Here is a 9,512-nt window from a genome sequence, read left to right as displayed (position 1 = left end):
ACTATCTAAACATGATAAAAACTTATGGGTTATAGCTATTTTTGGGTGAACTATCCCTTTAAGTGTGATGTAAAGTCACCCTTCTGATGTTGTAAATGTATCCATACTTTTAAATGGAAAAACGCAAACCCTCCTATAATATATTTCTATGTGAGTTTGTTAAAATGTTTCAGAGCTTGAAATGCCTTAAAAAACATAATAGAAAGTCTGAAACTTTATGTTTGTCTTTGTCAAAATATGTTTTACTGCGATGTCTTTATCGGCTACCTGTTTGTTCTCAGCCTTGCTCCTTGCGTGTTTTTTTGTTTGTTTTTTTAACAAAAAAAGTATTCTCATCGCTTCATAAAATTAAGGCTGAACCACTGGAGTCACATGGACTATTTTAACAATGTTTTTAATATCTTTCTGTGTTAATTAAATTGCTGTCTATGTGGGGTTAGAGAGCTCTCGGATGTCATCAAAAATATCTTAATTTGTGTTCCGGAGATGAACAGGTCTTACGGGTTTGGAACGACATGAGGTTGAGTAATTACTGACAGTATTTTCATTTTTGGGTTAACTATCCCTTTAAAAAAAAGACATCTTGATGGGTTACAGGAGGAACTGAGGTGACATTTTTACTGACTAGCTATACGCTATATCAAACCAAAATTTAGAAGTAACCTCACAGTAAAATAATAGGTAATCAAGTGTTTCAGGAAAAGAAGAACGAAATCCACAAATGTCTACATTTATATCATGTAATCGACAAGTTAATGCATGGTTTAGCTTTACGTTTCCAGTATTTAAGCCCGAGCCGCTAGGCGGCAGTATCACTGCTGTTCGCCATTACAACAACAAAAACAACGTGACGTTTTTAAGTCTGACCACTTCCGCCCTGTTCATTCAACGCATGCTTCTCTGATCAGCTGCGTTTATCAGGTCAGTAATGAACGCCGTTATTGTGTTTACTTTAAATATATTACAACGACGATAGCTTCTTAGTAAGCGTTATATGTGTTGAAGTCGGTCAGTGCCGTGTGTTTATGATGTGATTGTGAGATGTGTGCGCGCATGTGTGTTATGGTGGAGTGATGCACTCTCTCAGATTATGCACCGTCAGGTTTTATCTTTATTCTCCATCACTGCTTATGCTATCACGTCATGTGTGAGGGACAGAGACAATATTAAAGATAGAGAAGCCTGGAGTATTCCTCAAAGCGATTAGGGAGCGGTTTTAATGAGATGCTCTCAATATATGCCGTATTTTCCCCATCTCAACTAAGGGTTTTGTTGCATCGGCAGAAAATGACTGTCACTCCACAACCCTGAAAGGAAGAGCTCAGCAATGCATTGTGTGTTTGTGTAGTTACAACGTGGTTTATGTGTAGTTGCAATGTCGCGTGCCATTTGTAAAATGTTGTATACAAGACAAGTAGGCCTACTAATTATTAATTGTGCAAATTTCTTTTAGATAATCATATGACAAGTTATAAAGTTTTATATTAATTTATTAGTAATAATTTTAATCATCTTGGAATTTCGTTTGATTTATATTATTGAACTAAATAAAATTAAGTCATGGAAATGTCCATGAGTATTCACTTTTTTCTATTTATGATGTGCTATAGTTGCAAAAGAATATAAGATGGAGAAATTGTAGTCCAATGCTTTTGCCTTTTTTCGCAAAAGTTTTGTACGAGATACTAACTGGCAAGTATGAGTTGTAAAGTCAGAATTGTGTAATATAATGTGCAATCTCATATAAAGACTTTATAACTCGCAATTCTGACTTATTTTCAGAATTCAGAATTGCGTGATATAAACTCTCAATTCTGGTAAAAAATTGACATCGTCAGCTGTGAAAACGTAAAATTCCATTGAATTTTGAAGCAGCGGAACACAGCAGTGTTCATGGTATTTCTTTAGCTGTTTCTGAAATTCTGAAAATAAGTACCTCCTTTTTTGAATATTTTAAAACAAACCCAAACAATGGCGGCCAAACCGGAAACGAGCGATCCGTAACAATCAAAGTCGGAAGTATGTCACGACGCTCATTGCAAGTAGCGTATTGCGACTTTATATCGCGCAATTCTGAGAAAAAAGTCAGAATTGTGAGAAGTCGCAATTACCTTTTTTAATTTTTGTTCTCTGGTTGGGAACAAGCTTCCATAGCGAATGCATTCTTTGTGAGTGTATTCAAATTTTCTTGGGGGTACACAAACACTTTCCAAGAAAACGCAATCGTTTAACAAGCGAATGTGAAAGTTTTGCAAGCTTCGTATTGCATTTGCTAAAAAGGTTTAAGCACGATTAAATATGCAGAAATCTGTCTGTTTTATTTGAAAAATACGTTTTTTTTGTTTTTGTTTCTTTTGGTGGGGCTCTAATGATCATTTCCCTTGCAGGGGGATTTTTATTGGCGCAAATATCGATTTCGGTCTTGATTCAGTATCAATTCATATAGCCTACTGTACATATAAGGAAAGTTTGCCTTTTCTTGGGTTAAATTATATTAGCTTGCATTCATTAATATTCACTTGTGTGTGCTTATATAAGTATCATTAAAAATATTAGGATGTAAGTTATTAACGTTTTAATTTCACATTTAAAGAAATCTAGTGTTTGATCATGTCTAAATATGTATTTAAATGCAAAACTTAAAAATAAGTAAGCAGTTATGATCTGCAATACTTTAAGCAACTAGATTAGAAACATGTATATGTATTAAAGAGCCATTCAGGCACCTGGTGGGTAATGGCATTACAAATAAAAAATATTATTTTTCCAGCCACAAAATGACTAATTTGCCTCTTTGCATTGGAATTCTCTATTTTAACACTAATTGTAATATAAATAAAAACATTTTAAGTGGTCATTAATGGACCATAATTATTGCACAAATAGTAGGCCTATTTAGTACCAAGAGATATCCTCAAAATATTCAATAAATATTATTAAAGGTCCCATGGCATGAAATTTTCATTTTATGAGGTATTTCAACATTAATATGAGTTCCCCTAGCCTGAATATTGTCCCCAAGTGGATAGAAATGTTGATCGGTGTAAACCCGAGTTCTGGCTGTCTTTCTCTGCCTTTGAGAAAATGACAGGCCAGACTAGCCAATCCTGAAGTCTCCTGGTTTGACGTCCAAGCAGGAATGCTGGTAGTTTCTCAGTGTTTGGATGTACAAATGAAAACAGAAGTCTTTTTTCAGTTCCTTCTGATCTGTGATCATTGATTTCTTATGTGTAGCTAATTATTTATTATTCGTGCACACACTGCGGCTTCTCTCTCTCCCGACAGAACGGTGTTTTCTATCTCGTGAGTCAGTGTTTTTGTACATCCTCGTCGCGTCTATCTGTTCTTAAATGTGCATACAGTCGGGAATTTCTGCTCAACATTGGCAGAGCCACATCTTTAGAGATAAACCTCACATACGCCGAAGTTCGGCCTTCAACATCCCCGACCCCCAGTACTGCATCTGGCCCACAGCGGAGGCACCATAGGCGGCGTGAGATTAAGCAGAAGGAGGGTAAACGTGAGGGTATCCAGCTAGGCTTGCCAGCTTTCTCCACAATAAACTGGATTACATTCGATTACTGCTGTTGTGTCTTTGTTTGCGCTGTGTACTCAATGCGCATCACTGACGCTTTTCATATGGTTGGAAAATATCTAGAAATAATGCTTTAATCAACACTTACTAACTCGTTCATCTCGCTGTAATGTTACATTGCATGTGTTACAAAGTTGGTAGAATAATGATGAAGACGGACTCGGCGTGACTGGGACTCGTGTTTATTCAGAACTCTCAGATACAAACACAGACAGCGCTCTCATAACTCAGTAGTTACTATAAATAACTTTGTTAGCAATCGCTCCGTCTCCGTGATGTCCGGTTCGCGAACGAATCATTCTTACGAATCGGTTCTTTTTAGTGAACCGAACCAGTTCACCGAATCGGACTGAATCGTCTAAACGGTTCGCGTCTCGAGTCAGCGCTGATCCATAATTTACTAAAGTTACTAACTTTCTGACATGAGTAACAGCCCCTCCGACTAGAAATAAACTAATAACCTGAAGTATATGCTGTAACTACAACAGTTCACCCTGAACTGAGACATGCTGAGAGAACTGATGAGAAGTGAACTCAGTCCATCCGTCTCTCTGGCAGCAGCTCGTGCGTTTTAGACCTCGTTAAACCACGCCCCCTCCGCTCATTTAAAATGCAAGATGTCAGCCAATCACAACAGTGGGCGTTTTTACTGAAGTCTCACAGCAGACACGCCTCTTATAACAGGGCATTCAGCCACAGGGCAAACAGCAGTATAGAAAAAAATGCCTTTTATTTCTAAATTATGACATTTTATGATGTAAAAATCATACTAACAATATAAGTACACCTCAGGAAACACTATAAAATAATAGAAAAATGCCATGCCATGGGACCTTTAAACTAAAATATAGAACATTTATTTAATTGAAAATATAGTGTAAAAAGGTGTATGGTCACATTTGACCACCAATGAGTATGACTGTGACCAATTAGTAAGGAATACCTGAGGGGGCTAAATACAAGAAAACACAATGTTGCATCTATCATCACTCTCCATAATAAAACGATACTGTAAATGTGGTTGACGTAATAATCAATGCAAACTATGCTGTACTGTTTACCAATACTTGCTGCAGATACCTGTATAGTGAAGCTGTTGTGTATCCGCTTAAGCCATTCAAATGTATCAGCGCTGCTTTGTGTGGAACTATTGAGCGCTCCGTTAACCACGTGACCGCGTGCGCTTCGCCGGGAGATGAGAGCATGTCGCAACTGTTTTTCCAGGCCTCTGGCTTTAACTGTTATGCCACATTAGCGCCAAAACGCTATTTATTGTTTGAATTTCGTATTTAATTTTAAAAGCTTAGACTTTCAAGTTTCATATCAAAAGTAAGTTTGAAAGGAAGAGAGCGAGAGACGCAGGAGTGACAGAGAGACGGAGGCAGAGCAGGGAAAGGAAAATGACCGAATATGCTGCATGTTTTAAATTGCGTTAAAAAGTTAATGAAAAACGACGCGCAATATGTGGCGGCCGGTGTTGATTCTGTGGCGCACCGCCACAAATGAGTCTATGTGTGGGAAACACTGAAGAATCGTTCAATCTTTTAATGAAAGTTCAAAACTTTCATAGGACTTGGAAACCCATGATTACATATTTTGAAAATATAAAGACTCCCATGGAAGCTTGTTTCCACCACAGAATACATTTTTTTTTAAAGATAATTTAGACTTTTTATCTCAGAATTGCAAGTTTATATCTGATGAAAATATCAATTACTTTATTTTTTATTCTCTGGCAGAAACAAGTTTCCATACTCCCCCCTTAAACTGAGACATGTTTAGCTGTATACATAAAAATGGTGTATCGTATCAGTAACGTAGCGTGGTTAGAGCTTGAAACAAGTGTTTTTTTTAAAACCTGGTCCCAGAGTGGATAAATCTGAAACCAACACCCAGCGTTTTTATGTGTACAGCCAATCCATATATTTTGTGAAACGGTGATGTCATCACAACACGTCCCGCACATAGAGCGTAAAAAAATATGGACGACGCGACTTCATTGACTTCCGCTGACCAAAGTTGAAGCTTTCATAGGCCCGCACACGGCGCTGACATCTTGGGACCGAGTCTGCGCAGTAGCGATCTCGGGACCGGAGTTGCGCAGTAGAGAACAGGAAGTAGAGACGCGATTATCAAAAGCCCGCCCACACTCTCGCAGATGCAGAACAATTAATTATGTTGGTGTGAAATAAACAGTTATGGAAATGTTGAAATGAAAGCTAAAGCTCCAATCTCCTCCCAAAAATCCAGAAAAAAGTCTGTTAGTGCCTCAGTGACAACTTCACTCAGAGAAGCCGTCAATCTCAGCTGTCAATCATGACGTCACACCCCCCGTTTTTATAGCATCAAATAACTCACTAAAACTAAACTTCTTTAAAAAACGAACACTTGAAATGAAATTATTGTAATAAAAACTGCCTAAAATGACAGAAACCATCTTTAGGAAACAATTATTTGAAGTGTAATTAAATTGTTTAGTGTGTCTCACGCCCATTCAAATACATGGAGGGGTGGGGTTTAGGAGCTATACTGGGACCGGCCACCAGGGGGCGATCGAGGCGCGGAAGCTTCAATTTCTGACTGGAGCACTACAGGCTTGGTCCCGCACGGTAAAGACTAGAAGGGATACAGCTCCGGCCACTGGGCATGCGCACCTCAATATTGCGTCATTTAATTATGGTATTTGCATTATTGTAAGGGTAGGTTTAGGGTTGGTGTAGGATTGCTACTTACAATCTGGTAAGTAGCAAATTTATTTATTGTTACTTTATCGTGAGATTTTTGCCTCACTTCCTACTATTGCTGTACCCCTTCTAGCCACAACTTTTCTCAGTTTTTAGTGTATTTCTGTGGCAGAATTACAGCGCCACATACTGGTCTGGCATGTATACTACATCGTTTTGAGTCTGTTTCAGTGGTTTCGTGTGTACGTAAGCAGATATTTATTGAGATGAGGGGGAAAAAAGATTGGATAGGGAACGCTCTGGCTTCGTGTGGATGTGGCCGAGACTGATAGATTTGATTTGAGCATGATCACCTGTGTTGAGCTTGATTTTATATCATATTATTATATGTACAGACCATGAATATGTCAGGTTTTTTTTTTTGTATTTATGTATTTTTATTGAATCAATTATATATATATATTTTTGGATATTTTGTAAACGTGTATGTTATCTTAGTTTATTTACCTATTTTGTATTTTTATGTATTACTATTATTGTTATATTAATATTTGTATGTAATATGTTTATTCAGCGGAAAGGGTTATTGTGGAAGAAAAAGGTATAACTTTATTTGTATGAAGCTTTTCTGTAAAAAAAACATCTATGTTTCAGAAGTCAGTATGAACCAAGAGAAATTGGCTAAACTTCAAGCCCAGGTCCGGATAGGGGGCAAGGTAAGAAGTATTGTCAATGAAACCTGAACATGAATGATTTTGGATATTTATTATGGTGTTGCTGTTGTTGTGTTTCTGTCTTGACTCAGTTTTGATTTTCTATAGGGCACTGCACGCAGAAAGAAGAAGGTGGTGCACAGAACAGCAACAGCTGATGACAAGAAACTCCAGAGTTCATTAAAGAAGCTTGCTGTCAATAACATAGCTGGCATTGAAGAGGTAGAGCAGTAGCTCTCCAGTTTTCTTAGCTGGCCTTTCTTTCCTCCAGTTTTCTTCCCGTTCAGAGGGCATTGAGAATTTGATCTTTTTTTACAGGTGAATATGATTAAAGATGATGGCACAGTCATTCACTTCAATAACCCCAAAGTGCAGGCGTCTCTGTCTGCCAATACGTTTGCCATCACTGGCCATGCAGAGACCAAACAGCTCACGGAAATGCTCCCAGGAATCCTCAGTCAGCTCGGTGCTGACAGTCTCACGAGTCTGCGCAAACTCGCCGAGCAGTTCCCCAGACAGGGTGAGTAAAGAGGTGGTTTTGAAATATGGGTGAATTTACAGTTGAGTGTCGACACTGACGTTGTTGTTTTGTGGTTCCATTTCAAGTTCTCGACAACAAAGCTCCGAAAGCAGAAGATATCGATGAAGAAGATGATGATGTCCCAGGTATGACGTTTGGAAGGTTTTTCTTTTGAACAAGCTGTAAATAGTAAGATGCAGTTTTAAGTCATTGTATTCTCTCTTCACAGATCTTGTAGAGAACTTCGACGAGGCATCAAAGAATGAAGCAAACTGATCATTGGACCTTCAGTAACTCCAGTTCAGGACAAAGTCTCCTGCAGTATTTTTAAAATGGTGACAGACATATCATTTCAACACTATCCAGTGAAACCAGAGACTTTTATATCATAAATTGGCTGTTCCAGATCCATCCCTGACCTTTCTCCTGCATTTATACTGTAAGACTGACGGTTACATGGTTATAAATCTTAACCACAATGCTAGTTGAATTGCTAGTTTTGACGGTTGTGTCTTAATGATTTTTTTTTTCTGTTAATTAAATAAAAATAACTCATAAACCTTTTCTATATGGTGCTTTGGTTTTCTTATAGAGGCTTGAAGAGATTTGTCATTAGTAATATTATAGAAGTAAAATGTGTTTTCCTTTTGAATTGCTAAAGAGGTTATTATGGCTTAACTTTATTGCTACTTATTTTGGCCAAAATGGTGTACACTTAATATCCTATGTATTTTTATATATATATAATTATAATAATAGATTAATATATAACATAAACTGAGAATGGTTAAAGGGAAAATGCTGATATTCACACAGCAACAGCTGCTACGTCCGCTGATCCTGTAAGTTACACCAAAAAAAAGTTTCATTGCCATGTTTCGACATTACAGAAGTCAAACCAAGCAATTTTCTGTTGGTAAATGCAGAGAATTTGTGACCATCGCGATGCAAACTCGAGAAATATGAGAGATTGGATGGCTTTCTATTGAAATGACTGGATGACTTTATGATTGGTTCAAAATTATATCTGCAATAATAGTAATAATTTGATAATTAGACATAATATTAATAATAATATTAATAATAATTAGACATACACTATATTGCCAAAAGTTTTAGGATGCCTGCCTTTACATGCACATGAACTTTAATGACATCCCATTCTTAATCTGTAGGGTTTAATATGGAGTTTGCCCACCCTTTGCAGCTATAACAGCTTCAACTCTTCTGGGAAGGCTTTCCACAAGCTTTAGGAGTGTGTTTATGGGAATTTTTGACCAGTCTTCTTGAAGCGCATTTGTGAGGTCAGGCATTGATGTTAGACGAGAAGGCCTGGCTTGCCGTTTCCCCTCCAATTCATCCCAAAGGTGTTCTGTCGGGTTGAGGTCAGGACTGTGTGCAGGCCAGTCAAGTTCCGCCACACCACACTCACTCATCCATGTCTTTATGCAACTTGCTTTGTGCACTGGTGCGTAGCCATGTGTTAGAACAGGAAGGGGCCATCCCCAAACTGTTCCCACAAAGTTGGGAACATGAAATTGCCCAAAATGTCTTGTTATGCTAAAGGATCTAGAGTTCCTTTCACTGGAACTAAGGGGCCAAGCCCAACCCTACACATGGCACAATGCAGTCAGGCAAGTACCGTTCTCCTGGCAACCGCAAAACCCAGACTTGCCCATCAGATTGCCAGACAGAGAAGCATGATTCATCACTCCAGAGAACATGTCTCCCTGCTCTAGAGTCCAGTGGCGGTGTGCTTTACACCAATGTATCCGACGCTTTGCATTGCACTTGGTGATGTAAGGCTTGGAAGCAGCTGCTTGGCCATGTAAACCTATTCCACAAAGCTCTCTATGCACCGTTCTTGAGCTAATCTAAAGGCCACGCAAAGTTTGGAGGTCTAGCTATTGAGACTGCAGAAAGTTGGCGACTTCTACGCACTGTGCTTCAGCATGCGCTGACCCCGCTCTGTGATTTTAACATGGCCTACCACTTTGTGG

General features: G+C 38.4%; 1 protein-coding gene across 1 annotated transcript; it reads left to right on the top strand.

The window, feature by feature from the left end:
- The first annotated feature begins 580 nt into the window (after positions 1-580).
- On the top strand, positions 581-8,077 carry btf3l4 (basic transcription factor 3-like 4). The gene is made up of 6 exons (XM_079845125.1): positions 581-921; positions 6,934-6,995; positions 7,101-7,214; positions 7,311-7,512; positions 7,599-7,658; positions 7,742-8,077. Exons 2-6 carry the CDS (start codon positions 6,942-6,944, stop codon positions 7,786-7,788), a joined length of 477 nt encoding a protein of 158 aa, XP_079701251.1. The 5' UTR covers positions 581-921; positions 6,934-6,941; the 3' UTR covers positions 7,789-8,077.
- Positions 8,078-9,512: the final 1,435 nt, after the last annotated feature.

This window comes from Gobio gobio (assembly GCF_949357685.1).
Source record: "Gobio gobio genome assembly, chromosome: 19".
NCBI classification, from domain to species: domain Eukaryota; kingdom Metazoa; phylum Chordata; class Actinopteri; order Cypriniformes; family Gobionidae; genus Gobio; species Gobio gobio.
The sequence above is the reverse complement of the archived record's forward strand: the minus strand, read 5'-3'. Positions and strand labels throughout refer to the sequence as shown.

Coding starts and splice junctions, on each gene's coding strand:
- btf3l4 (XM_079845125.1), top strand. CDS start 6,942: ATGAACCAAGAGAAATTGGCTAAACTTCAAGCCCAGGTCCGGATAGGG. Junction 6,996..7,100: donor AGGTCCGGATAGGGGGCAAG/GTAAGAAGTATT, acceptor GATTTTCTATAG/GGCACTGCACGCAGAAAGAA. Junction 7,513..7,598: donor CGAGCAGTTCCCCAGACAGG/GTGAGTAAAGAG, acceptor TTCCATTTCAAG/TTCTCGACAACAAAGCTCCG.